The 22,623-nt window shown below is 39.8% G+C and overlaps 1 protein-coding gene across 1 annotated transcript in view; it reads left to right on the plus strand.

Moving 5' to 3' along the window:
• Positions 1–22,623, plus strand: part of HDAC9 (histone deacetylase 9) — a 1,013,734-nt gene that overhangs the window by 990,260 nt on the left and 851 nt on the right. The window contains exon 26 of the mRNA XM_055589928.1: positions 9,470–9,617. Within this exon, the coding sequence (XP_055445903.1) occupies positions 9,470–9,617 (148 nt within the window). The remainder of the gene's footprint in view (positions 1–9,469; positions 9,618–22,623) is intronic.

Below are 22,623 nucleotides of genomic sequence, written 5' to 3' on the forward strand. Positions count from 1 at the left end.
CTCCCAGTGGTGATGGAAGGGTGAGATTGTGTTATCAAGAGGTTTTCAGAATCTCACAAGGCTTTGGTTGCGAAAACATCTGCTGGATGTGTTATTTCTAACGCCGACCACAGACCTTCATGTGTCAACAAGTACCTATTTTTCCAAATTGATCATTATCAAAAGTCTGCTTTATGCTGAAGTCTGATAACACAGCCCCTGCCCAAAGTCTCTCATGGCTCCTGTCTGACCCACTGACACTCCATCTGGGTCCCCCGCCTCTAATTCTTGACTGTCTGCATTCTGTTATCTAGTTTTTACCTTTTAGATTCATTCTTTGATTTACCTTTTACCAAATAATGAGACCAAATAACTACCCCTTCAAGAAGTGCTGAACAGTGGGAAGATTAACAGAGTAGGAAAAAGTAAGGATAGACTATATGATCAAAGAGGGATTGTCTATGTCCACTTTTAATGGAAAGCCTCTCTCTTTTACCAGTTTTATTTCCTTAGGAGAACACCACACTGGTGGCTGGTTACTAATATTCTACTTTATGAACAGCAGCTCCTGGAAAAGCAGTAAATCTTGCTTCATTTCTCTTACGTGCTAATGGGGCTGTTATTCCCATGCCAACAGATAGGACTTTTCTAGCACATATGTTTCTGTAGGGAAAAACAAAAAAACTACCCATCACATGAAAATATAACCCATAAATAGTGTGGTTTGAATTGAATATGTATTGCACAGTCTTCCTATACATACCTCCATTTTAATTATTATTCTTTATAAAGAGATAGTCACATAGAGATCAGATCAGATCAGTCGCTCAGTCGTGTCCGACTCTTTGCAACCCCATGAATTGCAGCACGCCAGGCCTCCCTGACAATCACCAACTCCCAGAGTTCACTGAGACTCACGTCCAACGAGTCAGTGATGCCATCCAGCCATCTCATCCTCTGTTGTCCCCTTCTCCTCCTGCCCCCAATCCCTCCCAGCATCAGAGTCTTTTCCAATGAGTCAACTCTTCGCATGAGGTGGCCAAAGTACTGGAGTTTCAGCTTTAGCATCATTCCTTCCAAAGAAATCCCAGGGCTGATCTCCTTCAGAATGGACTGGTTGGATCTCCTTGCAGTCCAAGGGACTCTCAAGAGTCTTTCTCCAACACCACAGTTCAAAAGCATCAATTCTTCGGCGCTCAGCCTTCTTCACAGTCCAAATCTCATATCCATACATGACCACAGGAAAAACCATAGCCTTGACTAGATGAACCTTTGTTGGCAAAGTAATGTCTTTGCTTTTGAATATACTATCTAGGTTGGTCATAACTTTCCTTCCAAGGAGTAAGCCTCTTTTAATTTCATGGCTGCAGTCACCATCTGCAGTGATTTTGGAGCCCCCAAAAATAAAGTCTGACACTGTTTCCACTGTTTCCCCATCTATTTCCCATGAAGTGGTGGGACCGGATGCCATGATCTTCGTTTTCTGAATGTTGAGCTTTAAGCCAACTTTTTCACTCTCCACTTTCATCAAGAGGCTTTTGAGTTCCTCTTCACTTTCTGCCATAAGGGTGATGTCATCTGCATATCTGAGATTATTGATATTTCTCCTGGCAATCTTGACTCCAGCTTGTATTTCTTCCAGTCCAGCGTTTCTCATGATGGAATCTGCATAGAAGTTAAATAAACAAGGTGACAATATACAGCCTTGACGTACTCCTTTTCCTATTTGGAACCAGTCTGTTGTTCCATGTCCAGTTCTAACTGTTGCTTCCTGACCTGCATACAGATTTCTCAAGAGGCAGGTCAGGTGGTCTGGTATTCCCATCTCTTGAAGAATTTTCCACAGTTTATTGTGATCCACACAGTCAAAGGCTTTGGCATGGTCAATAAAGCAGAAATAGATGTTTTTCTGGAACTCTCTTGCTTTTTCCATGATCCAGCGGATGCTGGCAATTTGATCTCTGGTTTCTCTGCCTTTTCTAAAACCAGCTTGAACATCAGGAAGTTCACAGTTCACGTATTGCTGAAGCCTGGCTTGGAGAATTTTGAGCATCACTTTACTAGCGTGTGAGATGAGTGCAATTGTGCAGTAGTTTGAGCATTCTTTGGCATTGCCTTTCTTTAAGATTGGAATGAAAACTGACCTTTTCCAGTCCTGTGGCCACTGCTGACTTTTCCAAATTTGCTGGCATATTGACTGTAGCACTTTCACAGCATCATTTTTCAGGATTTGGAATAGCTCAACTGGAATTCTATCACCTACACTAGCTTTGTTCGTAGTGATGTTTTCTAAGGCCCACTTTTTAAGATCTTTTTTTTGTACAGTTCTTCTGTGTATTCTTGCCATCTCTTCTTAATATCGTCTGCTTCTGTTAGGTCCATACCATTTCTGTCCTTTATTGACATTATTAATGTAGAATATTTCCCTTGTTTTTATAGGCATTGCTAAAGGCTATATTTAATTTAAAGTCTGGGATTATTTCTGAGTGAAGAATTTTGTACATTTGGATAAAAGCCAAGCTTTGAATGTTTAATCGTAACTTAGCAGGATATTTAATACACAATAAATTTTATTGAAAAGGTCTCAGCTATTTAAGATTTGACTCAGTACTCACATACATAAAGACTAAACTTTGAAGGATCATTGTCATTTCTACTTAATGATTTTATTAAAATTGCCCTTCTGTCCTGATTGTGTTTGGGGAATAAAGATGTCTCTTTGAGGGAAAAATACAGTGCTTGAAAATTAAAACTCTGGGTTATTCTGATGTGCCATATTGTCTAAAACAATTTGCTGACCTCTTCAAGGGTTCATAGGCTCACAGAAATGTGAGGTTTTCTGCTGTAACAAGTTTATCCTGATAATATCCAAGAGTGATATGTAACATGAAATCAGAAGAATCACAACCATTTATAATTAGAGCTGCTGCTGCTAAGTCGCTTCAGTTTTGTCCGACTCTGTGTGATGCCATAGACGGCAGCCCACCAGGCTCCCCCGTCCCTGGGATTCTCCAGGCAAGAACACTGGAGTGGGTTGCCATTTCCTTCTCCAATGCATGAAAGTGAAAAGTGAAAGTGAAGTCGCTCAGTAGTGTCCAACTCTTCGCGACCCCATGGACTGCAGCCCACCAGGCTCCTCTGCCCATGGGATCTTCCAGGCAAGAGTACTGGAGTGGGGTGCCATCGCCTTCTCTGATAATTAGAGCAGGAAGAGATCTTTCACTATCATCAGTCCCACCACTCTCATTTTATGAATGTGGACACTGTTCCCAGATGACTTCTTTGGGCTAGTATGGGGTCCTCAATCTATAAATCCTAACTTCCAGTGTTCCCTTTAGAGCCCAAAATACTCAAGAGAAAAATTTTACACAATTAGCTTAGTCAAAAGACCTTCCAGTGACACCAGGCAACTCTTGGTGGTAATTGCATGAAACAGGCCTCTTCTCAGTTTGGTACCTGGTTTGAAGAAAGCTACCCACGTGGACCATGGGAACTCTAGCAATACAGTTCTGTGACAGACAACCCTAAAGGCCTCAGAAACTTGCGGTAGGCTCCACAGGTTCAAGGAGGACTGTGCCTGACAGTGCCTTCAGCCAAGTGGCAGGAAACACGCGACTTTAAAAAGGGATACTCTTCTATGAGCACTTGTCTCCAGTTTCAAGACAGCTTCATCAGTGAAGCGACCAGGCGTTTTCAGTAGACTGAGAAATGAAGGTAAGAGAAATGACTAGTCTGTACATGGTTGTCTCACAAGGTGTGATAAACCCATGCCATAAAGTCAGAGAAAGGTGGATCAACTGAGTCACATATCTAAGGAAGAAAGGTAATTGTTATTCCCAAAGATCATTTCTTTGATATAATATATAAAACTGTTTTGCCATGTACATAATTCTTTTCATATTTTATATACTGAGTCTATTTGTATATTTTTATGGGTGGTGTGGATATGACTGGTGACAGAAGCAAGGACCGATGCTATAAAGAGCAATATTGCATAGGAACCTGGAATGTCAGGTCCATGAATCAAGGCAAACTGGAAATGGTCAAACGAGATGGCAAGAGTGAACGTCGACATTCAAGGAATGAGCAAACTAAAATGGACTGGAATGGGTGAATTTAACTCAGATGACCATTATATCTACTACTGTGGGCAGGAATCCCTTAGAAGAAATGGAGTAGCCATCATATTCAACAAGAGAGTCTGAAATGCAGTACTTGGATGCAATCTCAAAAACAACAGAATGATCTCTGTTCATTTGCAAGGCAAACCATTCAATATCACGGTGATCCAAGCCTATGCCCCAACCAGTAATGCTGAAGAAGCTGAAGTTGAATGGTTCTATGAAGACCTATAAGAACTTTTAGAACTAACACTCAGAAAAGATGTCCTTTTCATTATAGGGGACTGGAATACAAAAGTAGGAAGTCAAGAAATACCTGGAGTAACAGGCAAATGTGGCCTTGGAGTACAGAATGAAGCAGGGCAAAGGCTAATAGAGTTTTGCCAAGAGAACATGCTGGTCATAGCAAACACCCTCTTCCAACAACACAAGAGAAGACTCTACACATGGACATCACCAGATGGTCAACACCTGAATCAAATTGATTATATTCTTTGCAGCCAATGATGGAAAAGCTCTATAGAGTCAGCAAAAACAAGACTGGGAGCTGACTATGGCTCAGATCATGAACTCCTTATTGCCAAATTCAGACTTAAATTGAATAAAGTAGGGAAAACCACTAGGCCATTCAGGTATTACCTAAATCAAAACCCTTATGATTATACAGTGGAAGTGAGAAATAGATTTAAGGGACTAGATCTGATAGACAGAGTCCCTGATGAACTATGGACAGAGGTTCGTGACATTGTACAGGAAACAGGGATCAAAACCATCCCCATGGAAAAGAAATGCAAAAAAGCAAAATGGCTTCTGAGGAGGCCTTACAAATAGCTGTGAAAAGGAGAGAAGTGAAAAGCAAAGGAGAAAAGGAAAGATATTCCCATCGAATGCAGAGTTCCAAAGAATAGCAAGGAGAGATTTAAAAAAAAAAAAAAAGGCTTCCTCAGCAACCAATGCAAAGAAATAGAGAAAAACAACATAATGGGAAAGACTAGAGATCACTTCAAGAAAATGAGAGATACCAAGGGAACATTTAATGCAAAGATGGGCTCGATAAAGAAATGGTATGGACCTAACAGAAGCAGAAGATATTAAGAAGAGGTAGCAAGAATACACAGAAGACTATACAAAAAAGACCCTCATGATCTAGATAACCACAATGGTGTGATCACTTACTTAGAGCCAGACATCCTGGAATGTGAAGTCAAGTGGGCCTTAGGAAGCATCACTACAAGCAAAGTTAGTGGAGGTGATGGAATTCCAGTTGAGCTATTTCAAATCCTGAAAGATGATGCTGTGAAAGTGCTACACTCAATATGCCAGCAAATTTGGAAAAGTCAGCAGTGGCCACAGGACTGGAAAAGGTCAGTTTTCATTCCAATCCCAAAGAAAGGCAATGACAAAGAATGCTCAAACCACCGCACAATTGCACTCATCTCACATGCTAGTAAAGTAATGCTCAAAATTCTCCAAGCCAGGCTTCAGCAATACGTGAACTGTGAAATTCCTGATGTTCAAGCTGGTTTTAGAAAAGGCAGAGGAACCAGAGATCAAATTGCCAACATCCGCTGGATCATGGAAAAAGCAAGAGAGTTCCAGAAAAACACCTATTTCTGCTTTATTGACTATGCCAAAGCCTTTGACTGTGTGGATCACAATATTGTGGATCACAATTCTTCAAGAGATGGGAATAACAGACCACCTGACCTGCCTCTTGAGAAACCTATATGCAGGTCAGGAAGCAACAGTTAGAACTGGACATGAAACAACAGACTGGTTCCAAATAGGAAAAGGAGTACGTCAAGGCTGTATATTGTCACCCTGCTTATTTAACTTCTATGCAGATTCCATCATGAGAAACGCTGGACTGGAAGAAGCACAAGCTGGAGTCAAGATTGCCAGGAGAAATATCAATAACCTCAGATATGCAGATGATACCACCCTTATGGCAGAAAGTGAAGAGGAACTAAAAAGCCTCTTGATGAAAATGAGAGAGAAGAGTGAAAAAGTTGGCTTAAAGCTCAACATTCAGAAAACGAAGATCATGGCATCTGGTCCCATCACTTCATAGGAAATAGATGGGGAAACAGTGGAAACAGTGTCAGACTTTATTTTTGGGGGCTCCAAAATCACTGGAGATGGTGATTGCAGCCATGAAATTAAGACGCTTACTCCTTGAAAGTAAAGTTATGACCAACCTAGATAGCATATTCAAAAGCAGAGACATTACTTTGCCAACAAGGTCCATCTAGTCAAGGCTATGGTTTTTCCAGTGGTCATGTATGGATGTGAAAGTTGGCCTGTGAAGAAAGCTGAGTACTGAAGAATTGATGCGTTTGAACTGCGGTGTTGGAGAAGATTCTTGAGAGTCCCTTGGACTGCAAGGAGATCCAACCAGTCCATCCTAAAGGAAATCAGTCCTAGGTGTTCATTGGAAGGACTGATGCTGAGGCTGAAACTCCAATACTTTGGCCACCTCATGCGAAGAGTTGACTCATTGGAAAAGACCCTGATTCTTGGAGGGATTGGGGGCAGGAGGAGAAGGGGACGACAGAGGATGAGATGGCTTGATGGCATCACCAACTCGATGCACATGAGTTTGGGTAAGCTCCAGGAGTTGGTGATGGACAGAGAGGCCTGGCGTGCTGCGATTCATGGGGTCACAAAGCGTCGGACACGACTGAGTGACTGAAATGAAATGAACTGAACTGAAGGGAGATGATACAGCAGGACCAAATGTAGGAGGACAGGAGCTCACAGAGGAAGAAACATTCTGGACTCAGGCAGTCCTGGGTGAGGATTCCTCTCCTCTGCTTGTTAGCCATGTGTTCTTAGAGAAGAAATTATCTAATGTATATTTAATTGTCATGAAGATTAAATTATACATGTGACAGTACCTAGCACAGTCCTTGGCACATACTGTAAGCTCAATAACACTAGTTTCCTATTATCTATAATATAATATAACCTCTAAAATCACCTGTTGTTTATTTGTGAGAGGTCTCACATTTGTCACTCCAGAGAAAAAGTAAGTGATGATTTCCAGAATCACCTGCTTTTTGTGAATGTCATGTGCTACAATAATGACTAATAATAATATTTTGTGAAAGCACTTACAGATGGAATTTGACATTTCCAACTTGGGTAACATGATAATGACATTGTGATGTAGAGAAATTAGGTTCTAGGATTGGAACTGTCAATTGAGGATTATCTTTCAAAGTTGAGAGAGGTAGGAAGCTATTAAAGACAAGATACATTTCCATTGCTCACCTCCTAAGCCTCTCTTTAGTCCATCTCTTTATTTTTGTTCCGTCCCTTATTTTTATTTTAGACATCATATTTCCTGCCTGTATTTTTGCCAAGATGCGAAATTGGTTTTCCTGCCACCACTCTCATCATCTGCTGATCAGTTATCCATAATCTCTCCAGAAGGGTTTTTGAGAAATTTAAACCTGATGCTCTGCCTCTTCTGTTTAACATGGCCCCTCATCACCCACAAGTTGAAGGCCAAAATCACTGACATGTTCTGTGAGACTGTGTGTTTAATTAGCCCTTGCCTACCACAGCGGTCTCTCTCACTGGGTTCCATCCTGCCCACATTCCGCTTGTGCCTGGCAGTGGGGCTTGTTACCCTGGTGAAAAAGAGAGACTTGGATCTCTGCACATTTCTGTATGCTATTTGCTTTTCTAGACATACCTCACCACCACCATCTTCCTCTGTTTGAGCTTGACTAACTTCTGTTGGTCTTTCAAATACTTGGTCAAGTGTTATTTTTTCTGGCAAGTTTTTGCTCATCTTCCTGGCCTCAAAAGCATACATTCTTCTTATTACTGAGAGGAATCTCAGGATCAGTCGGGCTTTGTCCACATAGAATTGTCATGACTCATTAACTCAAAGGGCTTTCTCAACTAGACCATGAATTCCTTGCTGTTAGGGAAGCATCTTTGTGTCCTTCAACATCTGGCACAACCTTGGCTTTCAAAAAATGTAACTTCATGCATGCGTTCATTTAGAATTTCTATCATTTGGTCCAAATTAAAAACCTTCTGGCTTTGGTCAGACAAGGTGATCCCAACAATAAAGTTGTAGTAGTAGATAACTCTGTCAGAAGGTTCTGATGACACGAGGGGTAGATGGGGAGACTGGGCCTCCCCCACTCACATGATGTGACATCCAGTCCTTTGTGAAGCAGTAAGGTAAGGAAAGGCCAACCATGAAAAGTTAGGTATAGCTGGAAAGAATCTGAGGTTATCCCACTGTTTTTGAGAAGCAGAAATGAAGTGCCAAAGGGCCCTGCCAGCATGTTAGGATGGTTAGAGGCAGAACTGGGGCGAGAACCCAGTTATCTTACCCCCCAATCCAGTAGTCACCCACTTGTGTTTTCTACTCTAGCATGACTTCTCTTTGTTTATTTTGTTTTGGGAAATAAGCTACTTAGCATGCCAGCTTCCCACTTAATTGGTCAGACTGCCGAGATTGTTCTTACCTGGGGAGGCGAGTCATGTCAGCACCTAGGGAGATTCTCCTGCTTTGTTTTGGGGCTATGGAACGCTTCACAAAGAAAAAAAAAATAGTGTAGGGGCTGCAAAAAGGCTGTTGACTCTATTCTTTCATATATATCCCACTGGCATGTTCTCATGAAATTGCCTCCTATTTTCCTCTCATTTTCCTTCCCCTGCCTTCCTTAAAAAAAGAAACATCCATATAACTTATGGAAGGGCGCCAACATCAGCCAATGCATATATTAAAGTTTTAAATCAGTTATTGTTCTAGTACACACCCTGGGGTTGAGAAAGAAAGAACATCCAGGACTAACAAACCTGATTGTTCTGGCAAAGTTGCCATTCAATTCCTGCTGGCATTTCTGGGCTTTTCTTTTCATTTACTATTCCAACCTCATTAAAAAAAAAAAAAAGTTAATGGCTCAAGTAGCAGTTTTTCACATTACTACTTCATTCAGTTTCTCTGTAAGAGTTCTACCTCCCAGTCTCGTGAGGCTTACCCAGAGGGTACAATCCCTAGAGTTTGCTTACTTAGATGCAGAGACAGCTGTCAGTCTGAGGGTGAGTTCATTAGACCATGGATTATTCCTCACTATATTAACTTCTGAGCAAGGGAGAGACTCAGGCTTGGGAATATGAACTCTTCACAACTTGGCATTCTAGGCTGAGAAAAAGACTTAATCATAAAGTTAAGAAATCAAATTACAACTGTGTATAACTTTGTGAACTTTTTTTTATTTTTATAACACTCTGAATTTTAACTTAACAACTACTCTGAGTTGAACCTATGCATGTATTCTGATTAATACTGTTTGAACGAAAATTCCTATACAGTATGACGCATGTTTTTTCTTTTTTTTTAGGCAAATACTGGAAGTCGGTAAGGATGGTGGCGATGCCAAGGGGCTGTGCTCTGGCTGGGGCCCAGCTGCAAGAGGAGACAGAGACTGTTTCTGCCCTGGCCTCCCTGACAGTGGACGTGGAACAGCCCTTTGCTCAAGAAGACAACAGGTATGACTCCAACATGGAGGGGGGTATCATCGATTTTGGTTACATCCAGGCTCATCATTAGCACTCATGAACCTCTCTCCAGCCTCTTCTTCCCCTGACTCCTCCACCACCTGTCTTCTCAGAAGCCATAGAGGCCACAGCGCATGCTGTCAGCTCTTAGGAATTGACGTGTTTCATTCTCCATGAGAAGCACAGAGGTGGCGCATGTGGCTGCAGTTCACAGAGAGATAGAGGGATGAGATGGTGAGAAAAGTCACTCCTTGGTAGATAATTTTGTGCAGATCATTATGGAAAAAGCTTCTTGTGGACTTCTTTCCTTAGTTATCTCTGTTTTTCAGGATACTATTTTTCTTTCTCTCATCATTCTGAAATTACTAACAAAGGGGGAAAAGGGGAGCAGAAGCTGGAGGTATGGCTTGTCAGTTGGGTAACCTTCTATGACTGTCCATGACATACAACTACTGGATGAAGAGAAAAGTTACCTCCCAAGGGGATAGGAATGCGTGTAAAGGAATGTGTGGACTTGGGTCTGATATTATTTTACTTTATGATAAGAAGGTGTTGATTTTAATAAGCCTTCATATGAATAGCTTTCGGGGAAAAAAAATGATGACCTCAGTCCATGGGGTCGCTAGAATCGGACACGACTGAGCGACTTCACTTTCACTTTTCACTTTCATGCATTGGAGAAGGAAATGGCAACTCACTCCAGTGTTCTTGCCTGGAGAATCCTAGGGATGGGGAAGCCTGGTGGGCTGCCGTCTATGGGGTCGCACAGAGTTGGACACGACTGAAGCGACTTAGCAGCAGCAGCAGCAAGATTGCTTCCTTTTAAGAAATGTGTGTACATTTTGGTGTTCAACAGACCATGCTACATTCAGGAGTTCTTTTATGTGTATGAAGACCAAAAGCCCCACACATGTACTAAAAGTAACAGTGCTCTCTGTGGAGGACTTCAGAGTCACATTTCTTCAGTTTAAAGATGACTAGGTGAGGCTTTGCTAAAGCTCTGCCAGCTTGCACTTCTAAATTGCTTCTGAGGGTGAAATTGAACTCCCTCTGTCAATAACATCACCGTTAATTACACAGATCCTGCTACTAGTACATAGGTTGGCAGTTTTCCCAAGAATGCACAAATTCGTACAGTTTTAGCTTTCTTGCTTTTACTGGGTATTCAGAGTTTAATGGATTTAACATCTTGCTTTGTCCATAAGAGCAGGAGATACATTGAATAATAGATTCTTGTGCAATTGTTTTTTCTTACTACAACCACTTAAAAAGGCATCTTCATATGGGTATCTGAAGCATAAGGGAAAACTTATTTTACATCTGATAATATGAACTAACCCCCTGCTGTTCCCAGCTAAGAAGCAAACCAAGTTCATAATTCAGAGGTGTTGTAGTTATTCCCAAGGCCAAATACAGTTAGTTGTCTGTCATTTGAGGGCTGTAAAACTAAGGAAACTAACATCTGTTAGTGTTGGATGTAAAAGGAGCACAGCTATTCTTTAGAATTCATTTAATATAGAGAAGCAAAGCTAAATTCTAGCCTGAGTGGAGTGAATTGTAAGTAATTTCTCCCGTTAAATTGCAGAGCTTAGAATAGTTAAGAATAGTAAGCCCTCTTGTGAGCCCCATGTAATATACAAATCTCAGCACTTTGGAGGAATTGCTCTGTAAGCATGCTTGTTTATCCTCAGGTACATAGTGTGCTTGACTCCTGATAAACTACAGGGACTTGACCCTGACTTCAGTTCACAGTGATTTTTAAGCTTCATCTGATGGCAGAGAAAGGATGGGGGAATGTGAATGTTTTGATGTACAGGGGAACAAAGTTGAAGTTTGTGGCTTGAATTCATGTTTCTTTATCAGCTTTAAACAGATTGTATCTATTTTGATTAATTTTTCTTATGGGAATGAAAATGGTTTTGCTTGAAATATTTTCTGTGGCTTTGAACTCACTTTTTCAGCAGTGAAAAAGAAAAAAATCTTCTAGAACTGGCTTTTGCATTTCTGTTGAACCAGACATGAATTTCATCACAGAGAGTCAGACAGGGAAAACCCTTGCAAGCCACAGAGCGTTTATTCTTTTCACAGGAATGCTATCAGAATTGTCCTCCTACTCAATATAGAAAAAAATGGCTTTCACAATGAGGTAAAGAGGTAGAAATGTTCTTGGGCCTTTGTTATGAATGCAATGTTGTAAGTACACAGGAAATTGAAAAATTAGAAAAATCAGAGAGCTAAATGGATGGAAAAGGGTGAAGGCAAGATTCTTTTTATAGGAAATTCTTGCCAGTTATTTTGGAGAATATATTGGTGTTTGGAGTGAGATGACTCACTTTGCACTAAGATTTTGGGTAAAGCAGCTCTTTTCCTGGCCAACTCATATCTGACTCATTTACCACTAGTGAATAAAGGATAAAATGCTCCTGGCTAGGAACCGTTGTAAGTATTTTTTGTTCATTGGAGGGGGGGGGGGGCAGGGGGAGGTGGGCGAGATGACAGCCAGCACAGTGCAAAGTCATTTCATTTTTATAACTCACTGATGGATCATGAATAATAAATTATTAGAAAAAGGATGGGGATTCATTTTGGGGATGGTTGACTGAAGTATAGTTTTCAAAACATCATTTTCAGGTGGCAAAGGACTTGAGCACGAAGGAAATGACTGGTGGTGGGTCAGCAAAAAAACAACAGGACAAAAGGAAAAGACAAAGCTAAGCGGGACCAACGTATATGTTCAAAGAATGTGAACTAGGACTGGTCACATAGAGCATGTCGTTTGGAGGAGAAGGCAGTGATCTTAGATTTTTTCATGTTTGTCAGGAGACGGCACCTGTAAACGATGATAGTTTGCGTTGGTCAGGTGTGTCTCAGAGGCTTCTACTTTGGAAAGGCCAGTGCAGTGCTGAGGTTTATTCTTGGATACCAGTTCAGGCCCTGCTGAAAATCAAGAACAATTTCTCTCTGGCAACCACGAGTTCAGAATGATCAACCCCTAAGTTATTGGGAGCATATTTACACTCTGGATTTTCTGTTTTTTAATCAAAACAAAGTTAGGTTTTCAAATGTCAGTTTATTGATTATAGTGTCAGTCACACAGCTGAGCTACCAGGGAAGCCCTTTCAGTCACACTGGAACTTCATCATTTCATCTTCAACTTCTGTCAATTTTTCTCATGAAAGAGATGATCTCAAGTCATTATATTATACATAAGCATGGGAAAATGTGTCATTTTGAATCTTGTCATTCTGTTTTTTGAATAACCTATCTCACTTACGTATATAAAAGTATAATAAGCTGGAAACTTCTAAGTATCTGCTTTGGCTTTCAGTAGCTTATCAGTAGTGGCAAGGACTTGATAACCCCATTTTCCTGTATCTGGAGATTTATATAGAAATAGAGACCTATTAAATACACATTTATGTCTAATAGAAATACAACTTGGTTTTCCATGTTTGGGGATTGTCTATTACGGGTTTCTGGAAGCTAAATGTTGCAGCAGTTATTCAGGTTTCTGATTTTTCTCTATGATACCATTATTTTGAGCACTTGATTTATCTAGCCAGGCAAACATTCCAGTATCCATTTTATTCTTAATTTTCATCCAGTGTCAACAATTCGTTAGTTGAAAAGTGGGCTGAGATTAGGAAGCTCCTAGTAAGGGAAAGGACAGTATGCCCCTTACCTTCCTGTCCTCCTCCTGGGCCCATCATTTTTCTCTGTGTCCAGTGCCTGAAGTGTGTTCTTGGGATGTGTGTGAACTCTTAGGGAATAAATCCAGTGTGTTTGAGTTTGTTTACAAATAAGTGTTTAATTTGAAAAAAAGAAACAATATACTTCTTCATTGTTATCTTCTTACCACTACAGAGGAAGAGTAGAGTGTGACTCTGGAATCACCTTTGTATGTGCTCAGTGACTTGAGCTGTGTCTGACTTTGCAACCCCATGGACTCTAGCTTGCCAGGCTCCTCTGTCCATGTTCTTGAGGCAAGAATACTGGAGTTGGTCGCCATGCCCTCCTCCACGGGATCTTCCCTAGGTTCAAATCCCATCTCCAAATTAAGCAACATGTGCCTGATCAACAGTTATTATCTATCTCTCTGGGCTTTACTTTCCTTGCTTTTAAAATGAAGGGGAAATTTCATAGGGTTTTGAGGATGAAATGAGATAATTCATCTTAAGAACTTGACAACATGGTAAGTACTCAATATTAAGGTTGGCTTTTATTATTTTTCTGTCATTTGCTGCTTCAGTTTGCATTCTTGTTTTCCCTCCCTTAATATATTGTTCATCATCTAGTGACCTACAATATTAGAAATAGATTGTACCTGGGCATCTGTATGTTTAACATTTAATATGTTCATAGGTTAAAGCAGTAGTGTAGTCATTAAAAATAAGAGATTGATAATCACTAAATTGATTCAAATAACTGATCTTGTGATTGGCTGACGAGAACTGTTACAATGCCCAATACATTGTAGGTAATAAGTACTTCATAATGAAAGAGTTCAAGATAGATGACAAAACATTGTTAAAATGGTAATGGCAATTCGTAGTACTATGTGAGCTTTCTTTGTCTTATTGTCTCTATTTACTATTTTCTGAGGGAATCAATGTTTTCAAAATGTGTGTTTTACGTTTTTCTTCCATAGTACCATTGACAGTATCCATTTTTCAGATATGCTAGCTGACCAGAATCCATAGTACTCATACCATAGAGATGGATTAACTGAGGAAACATAATAATAGAGACAGGAAGGGAAAGCAAAGTGTCTGAATGGAGAAAGGGATTGTCTTGGGCGAGGTGAAGGGGGATATGGGAATGATGCTGACAGATGCCAGGATTATTCTGTGATCTGCAGGAGGAGGCAATGGCACCCCACTCCAGTACTCTTGCCTGGAAAATCCTATGGACGGAGGAGCCTGGTAGGCTGCAGTCCACGGGGTCGCGAAGAGTCGGACACGACTGAGCAACTTCACTTTCACTTTTCACTTTCATGCACTAGAGAGGGAAATGGCAACCCACTCCAGTGTTCTTGCCTGGAGAGTCCCGGGGATGGGGGAGCCTGGTGGGCTGTCATCTGTGGGGTTGCACAGAGTCGGACACGACTGGGGCAACTTGGCGGCTGCTGCAGCAGGAGGAGGAGGGAAAACATCTGGTCCATTTAAACCTTTTCTGATTATTTTCTACATGCCAGACAGTTTTGAGAGTGAGGGTCAGAGAGTTTCCATGGAGCCTTCAAAATTTTCACATATTCAGAGATTGTATTCATTTTCTCTTATTATCTTAGAGAAAATATTACTACAGACCTAGTGGCTCAAAATGACAAAAAGGTCAGAAGAGTGACAAGTTTCTGGGTTAAAGTGTAGAGGGTGGCCAAGTCTTGTTCCATGCTAGAGGCGCTAAGGGAAGAGACTGTTTCCTTGCTTTTCCCACTTTCTAGAGGCTTTTGCATCCTTTGGCTCGTGACCCCCTTCCTCTGTCTTCAAAGCCAGCAATTTCACATCTCCAACCTTTGTGCAGTCTTCATCATCTCTCTCTCTGACTGAAGGAGGAAAAAAGCTGGCTCAAAAACAGGGAGGTCTCTCTGCTTGTAAGATCCTAGCATGGTCCCACCAGGATCATCTCTCTGTCTCAAGGTCCTTAATCTTACCATATTTACTAAGTCAGTGTTGCTATGCAAGGAAACATATCCACAATTTCCAGGGACTAGGACATCTTGGTGGGGGGCTATCATTCTTTCTACCACAGGATCAAACGTAAATAACCAACTACAGTAAATGATAAGTCATTTGGTAGACTGAGCTACAGGATCAAAGAAGACTTAACATAGGCCAAGAACTGGGAACAAACCACAGAGGCAGGACAACTGAGCTGGGGTAGAAAAATGGAGGATTTTACCTAGTAAGTAAGAACAGAGGCATCCAAGATAGAAACAATAGCTTGAGCAAGCCACCTAGTTTTAAAAAAAATTTTTTTTATATTGAACTATGGCTGACTCACAATGTTGTGTTAACTTCAGGTGCACAGCAGAGTATACATGTATCTATTCTTTTTCAAGTTCTTTTCTCATTTAGGTTATTACAGACAGACTGCTGAGCAGAGTTCCCTATGCTATACAGTAGGTTCTTATTGGTTATCTATTTTAAATATAGCAGTGTGTACATGTCGATCCCAAAGAGTTTTACAGTACTTTTTCTTACATTTAGGTCTTTAATCCATTTTGTGTTTATTTTGTATATGGTGTTATGGAGTACTTTAATTTCATTCTTTTACATGTACCTGTCTAGTTTTCCCAGCATCACTTATTGAAGAGATTGTCTTTCCTCCATTGTAGGATCTTGCCACCTTTGAAACAGATTAAATATCTGGTTTTGATTTGCATCTCCCTGATAATTAGTGATGTTGAACATCTTTTCATGTACCTGTTGGTCATCTATCAAATATGTATCTTCTTTGGAAAAATCTCTCTTCAGATCTTCTGCCAATTAGGGACTGTTGTGAATAAAGCTGCTGTGAGGTTGTTAATATGGAAAAAACACATAACATTTCCTATATGAATCATTCTAAGTATACAGTACAGTAGTATTAACTGTATGCCCATATCTCTAGGACTTTTATCTTGCAAAACTAAAACTCTATACCTATTAAACAACTTTCCTTTTCCCCTTAGCCTAGCCCCTGGTAACCACCATTCTAAGAATTTGACAACTTTAGATATATCATATATGCGAATCATGCAGTATTTGCCTTTTTGTGACTGGCTTACTTTACTGAGCATAAAGATGTCAAGGTTTATTATCCCTGTTGTAGCATATGACAAAATTTCTACCTTTTTTATGGCTGAGTAATAACTCATTGTAGGTACATACCACATTTCCTTTATTCATCTGACAATGGGCATTTAGTTTGCTTCCACCTCTGGCTATTGTGAATAATTCTTCAATGAATATAAGTATATAGTCTATCTCTTCAAGATCTGATTTTGAATAATTTTTACTATATACCCACAAGTGGAATTCCTGGATCATATAGTAATTGTTTATAATTCTTTGAGAAACCTAAGTCTTTATGAAAGTTTTGTACAGGTTTTTACTTTGTGCCATTTTTCTTTCCCACCAGCAATGAAAGACAGTTACATTTGTCTTATATCCTCACCTGCACTTGTATAATTATTATTTTAGCCTTTCTGTTGGGTATGTAGTGAAAGCACAATACCCTATCCAATTTTCTCACAAAAGCTATATTCATGTCCATATCAGGCCTTCTTGGCACACACCCTCTCTTCTGATTGGAATACTTAGCTTGTCTTCTCACTGACCCTTCACTGGCTTTCACATTGTCTTCCAGCTTACCTTTTAGAGCTCAGATCAAATATCACTTCCTCCTCCTGGAGAATTTTCCTTGACTATTAATACCCAAATTAGATCAGGTCCTTCTGTTCTACAGTACTGTGTCTCCCCTATACCTCTCATACATAGAACAGAGCCAGGGGTGTGTCACAGATACTCAATATAATTATTTCTTTAATCACTGAAAATCTCCGTAGTCTGAGGAGCGTGCCAGCATTGGTGGAGACGTGAGGCTTTGAAGCTCTCACTGTGAACTATGGCAGCATTCTGGAAAGCAGTTTACTACCATTTTAGTCAACACAAAGCAAATAACCTGGTAATCTTGTTCCTAGAAATGAATACTGAAGACATTCTCATCCAGGGTAATTACAGTACATGTACTAAGAAGTTCACTGCAGCTTCTTCATGATAGGTAAGAAGGGAATCATCAAACCCAGTGTCCTTTATTGGAAGAATGAAGGTCAAATGTGAAGGTTACACCATCAAGGACATGCCATGTATTACTTGGCTGCTACAGACTAGACAACGATAACTGCATACAGTGATGTTTATATAATAAATGTAGTATGCAGTGAGAAAATTACACAACAGAAATGATAAAATGTATATAAAATGAAAATATATGTCCATAAAACAATAATATATAACTTTAAGGAATCCTTGTTACTGGCCTGAATCTCAACTTCTGCTTGCTCCTCCAGCTGTGTACCTGCACACCCCCAGCCTGGCTTGCATCACAAATCTCTACTGCCATGCTCACCCCTGTGGTGAGACCCTTCATCCATGGGAGTGAGTGGGATGATGTATCCAAAGTGCTGAAAGAAAAAAACACAAAAACTGCCAACCAGAAGACTTTACCTGCCAAAGTTGTCCATAGAAATTAAGGGGAGATAGACTTTCCCGAACAAAAAGAAGAAAGCTGATATAGTTCATCACCACAAGACTTTTCTTTCAAGAAGTGCTGAAAGAGAGTTCTTCACACTGAAAACATAGTACAATAATTACCACCATGAAAATATATGAAAATATACAACACACTGGTTAAGCTAAGTATATAGTCAGTTGCAGAATACTCTAATACTATAATATGGTGGTGTGTTAAACACAACTCTGTTTAAAGGCTAAAGTACAAAAATATTTTAAATAGCTATCAGTTCAGTTCAGTCGCTCAGTCATGTCTGACTCTTTGTGACCCCATGAATCGCAGCACGCCAGGCCTCCCTGTCCATCACCAACTCCCGGAGTTCACTCAGACTCACGTCCATCGAGTCAGTGATGCCATCCAGCCATCTCATCCTCTCTAGTCCCCTTCTCCTCCTGCCCCCAATCCCTCCCAGCATCAGGGTCTTTTCCAATGAGTCAACTCTTCGCATGAGGTGGCCAAAGTACTGGAGTTTCGGCTTTAGCATCAGTCCTTCCAAAGAAATCCCAGGGCTGATCACCTTTAGAATGGCCAGGTTGGATCTCCTTGCAGTCCAAGGGACTCTCAAGAGTCTTCTCCAACACCACAGTTCAAAAGCATCAGTTCTTCGGCGCTCAGCTTTCTTCACAGTCCAATTCTCACATCCATACATGACCACTGGAAAAACCATAGCCTTGACTGAACGGACCTTTGTTGGCAAAGTAATGTCTCTGCTTTTGAATATGCTATCTAGGTTGGTCATAACTTTTCTTCCAAGGAGTAAGCGTCTTTTAATTTCATGGCTGCAGTCACCATCTGCAGTGATTTTGGAGCCCAAAAAATTAAAGTCTGACACTGTTTCTACTGTTTCCCCATGTAATAAATAGCTATAGTAATTTATTAATGGATACACAATATCAAAAATGTATAAATCATGACATCAAAAAAAACTAGAGAGAGGAGTGAAAGTATATGTTTTATATGCAATCAAATTTATTAACAGGATAAAATTAGAGTTATTATCTATAAAATGTTTCAAGTAAGCTCAGGTTAACCACAACACAAGAACCTATAGTAGATAAATAGAAAGGAATTAAAGCATACCACTATGGAAAAATCATCAATTTTAAAGGAAGGCATAAAAAGAGGAAAAAAATAAAGTACAACTATATGGTGGCAGTAAATTATTAACTAGGAGAGATAAGAAAGCCTTCTTCAGCAATCAATGCAAAGAAATAGAGGATAACAACAGAATAGGAAAGACTAGAAATCTCTTCAAGAAAATTAGAGATACCAAGGGAACATTTCATTTAAAGATGGGCTCGATAAAGGACAGAAATGGTATGGACCTAACAGAAGCAGAGATATTAAGAGGTGGCAAGAATATACAGAAGAACTATTCAAAAAAGATCTTCACGACCCAGATAATCACAAGGGTGTGATCACTCACCTAGAGCCAGACATCCTGGAATGTGAAGTCAAGTGGGCCTTAGAAAGCATCACTACGCGCAAAGCTAGCAGGGGTGATGGAATTCCAGTTAAGCTATTTCAAATCCTGGAAGATGATGCTTTGAAAGTGCTGCACTCAATATGCCAGCAAATTTGGAAAAGTCAGCAGTGGCCACAGGACTGGAAAAGGTCAGTTTTCATTCCAATCCCAAAGAAAGGCAATGCCAAAGAATGCTCAAACTACCGCACAATTGCACTCATCTCACACGCTAGTAAAGTAATGCTCAAAATTCTCCAAGCCAGGCTTCAGCAATATGTGAACTGTGAATTTCCAGATGTTCAAACTAGTTTTAGAAAAGGCAGAGAAACCAGAGATCAAATTGCCAACAACTGCTGGATCATCAAAAAAGCAAGAGAGTTCCAGAAAAACATCTATTTCTGCTTTATTAACTATGCCAAAGCCTTTGACTGTGTGGATCACAATGAACTGTGGAAAATTCTGAGAGAGATGGGAATACCAGACCACCTGACCTGCCTCTTGAGAAACCTACATGCAGGTTAGGAAGCAACAGTTAGAACTGGACATGGAACAACAGACTGGTTCCAAATAGGAAAAGGAGTACGTCAAGGCTGTATATTGTCACCCTGCTTATTTAACTTATATGCAGAGTACATAATGAGAAATGCTGGGCTGGAAGAAGCACAAGCTGGAATCAAGATAGCTAGGAGAAATATCAATAACCTCAGATATGCAGATAACACCACCCTTATAACTAAAAAGCCTCTTGATGAAAGTGCAAGAGGAGAGTGAAAAAGTTGGCTTAAAGCTCACCATTCAGAAAACGAAGATCATGGCATCTGGTCCCATCACTTCATGGCAAATAGATGGGGAAACAGTGTCAGACTTTACTTTTTGGGGCTCCAAAATCACTGCAGATGGTGATTGCAGCCATGAAATTAAAAGACACTTACTCCTTTAAAGGAAAGTTATAACCAACCTAGATAGCATATTCAAAAGCAGAGACATTACTTTGCCAACAAAGGTCCATCTAGTCAAGGATATGGTTTTTCCAGTGGTCATGTATGGATGTGAAAGTTGGACTGTGAAGAAAACTGAGCGCTGAAGAATTGATGCTTTTGAACTGTGGTGTTGGAGGAGACTCTTGAGAGTCCCTTGGACTATAAGGAGATCCAACCAGTCCATTCTGAAGGAGATTAAGTCCTGGGTGTTCTTTGGAAGGACTGATGCTAAAGCTGAAACTCCAATACTTTGGCCACCTCATGCGAAGAGTTGACTCATTGGAAAAGACCCTGATACTGGGAGGGATTGGGGGCAGGAGGAGAAGGGGACGACAGAGGATGAAATGGCTGCATGGCATCACCAACTCAATGGACAAGAGTTTGGGTGAACTCTGGAAGTTGGTGATGGACAGGGAGGCCTGGCATGCTGCAATTCATGGGGTCGCAAAGAGTTGGACACGACTGAGCGACTGAACTGAACTTATTAACTATGAATAATTATTTTAAATGTAAATGGCTCAAAGTGAAAGGACCGCTGTACTTGAATGTTCATTGCAGGGTTATTTAAAACAGCCAAGATAGGAAAATGTGGTGTATACATAAAATAGGATATTATTCAGCCATAAAAAATGGTTCAACATGGGTTAAACTTGGGAGCATTATGCTAAGTGATATAAGACAGAGAAAAATAAATGCTGTATGATCTTACTTATATATAAAAATAAAAAAAATTGAACTCTGTATGAGGCAATGGATATTACCTTAACTACTGTGGTAATAATTTCACTATATATGTCAATCAAACTATCATGCTGTACACCTTAAACTTACACAGTGAGGTATGTCAATTACTTTTCAATAAAACTGGAAGAAAATGTTAAACTCATAGAAATAGTACACTGAAAGTTACCAAGGGCTGGGACATAAAGGAAATGGGATAATGCTGGTCAGAATATGGAAGCTTCCAGTTATAAGATGACTAACTGCTGGGGATCTGATATACAGCATGATGACTTATAGCTAACAATGCTATATTGTACACTCACAATTTGCTATGATAATCTTCTTAAATGTTCTCACCATAGCAACAAAAATGGTAATTATAGGAGGTGAAGGCTATGTTTTTATGGTAAGCATTTCACAATATATATGTGTATCAAATCATCATATTGCCTTTAACTTGTAATCAACAAACTGTATCTCAATAAAGCTTGGAAATAATACAAAAGTTCAGTCTATTGAAGTATCTGATTTGAGGATTATATACCTATATAATCCATGTATTCTCACATGTAAATATGATAACATGTTTATGAATAAATTAGCTTATTTACCCAACTGTTTTCCTTTTCTTCTGGGAATGCTGCTAATTTTACTTTGGAAAGATTTTACTACAGGACGACTTGTGACTCACTTAAAAACCCTTTACATTATATAGCAGCTCTAAACAATTTCTCACAACCTCCTTATCCAATATACTCTTGGACAGGCTATAACTTCTCTAAGAATTTTTCTAAATATTCCACATAGACTCATTTGGATATCCTTTTTAAATAATAATGAATACCTAACATTTCTCATTCTTTTGTGGATGCATTAAAATATTTTACTGTTCCATGGATAAAATCTTTCAATGTTTTAAATTTATTTTAAAAATGCTAAATTAAAATGGCAGCTACTTTATTGATACATATAGAAATCTTTTTTCTTTCTATGTATAAAACAACACACCTAATTGTTCGTTTGCCTTCATTAACAAACATTCTAATATGAAAGTAATACATTACAGAATATTGGCAATTAGACAAACAGTATGAAAAAGAAAATTAAAACCACCTACCTGTTGTTATTCCACCATCGAGAGAGGAGTGTCATCCAATTATTGTGTTTCCTTATGGAGCACAGGCATAACTCTGTACCGTTCAACACAGTTTTATGCTTACGTTAGATGATGAAGGGACAAATCCAAAGTATTAAGTAAGTACTGTCTCATAGTGTATGTTTAGAAGTCAATTTTACTTCATTTTCTAACCTTCACTACTTTTGTAAGGAACGTCTTTTTTTCTCAGGGTTTTAAACATGAAACCACAGCCTCACAGAAGTATAGTTACAACATTGGCAGTTGCAGTATTAGCAAATTGCAGAGCTCAGACTCATACTCGGTTCTCCCGACGTCTCAGACCCCAACATTCTTCCCCCAGCAACCCAGCTCCCTCAGTGTATTTGGATTCCGGCTACAGTCTGTCCTTTTGACTAAATTAAAAATCATTCTAAAAGT

The sequence above is a fragment of the Bubalus kerabau genome, chromosome 8, assembly GCF_029407905.1.
Source record: "Bubalus kerabau isolate K-KA32 ecotype Philippines breed swamp buffalo chromosome 8, PCC_UOA_SB_1v2, whole genome shotgun sequence".
Classification (NCBI taxonomy): Eukaryota; Metazoa; Chordata; class Mammalia; order Artiodactyla; family Bovidae; genus Bubalus; species Bubalus kerabau.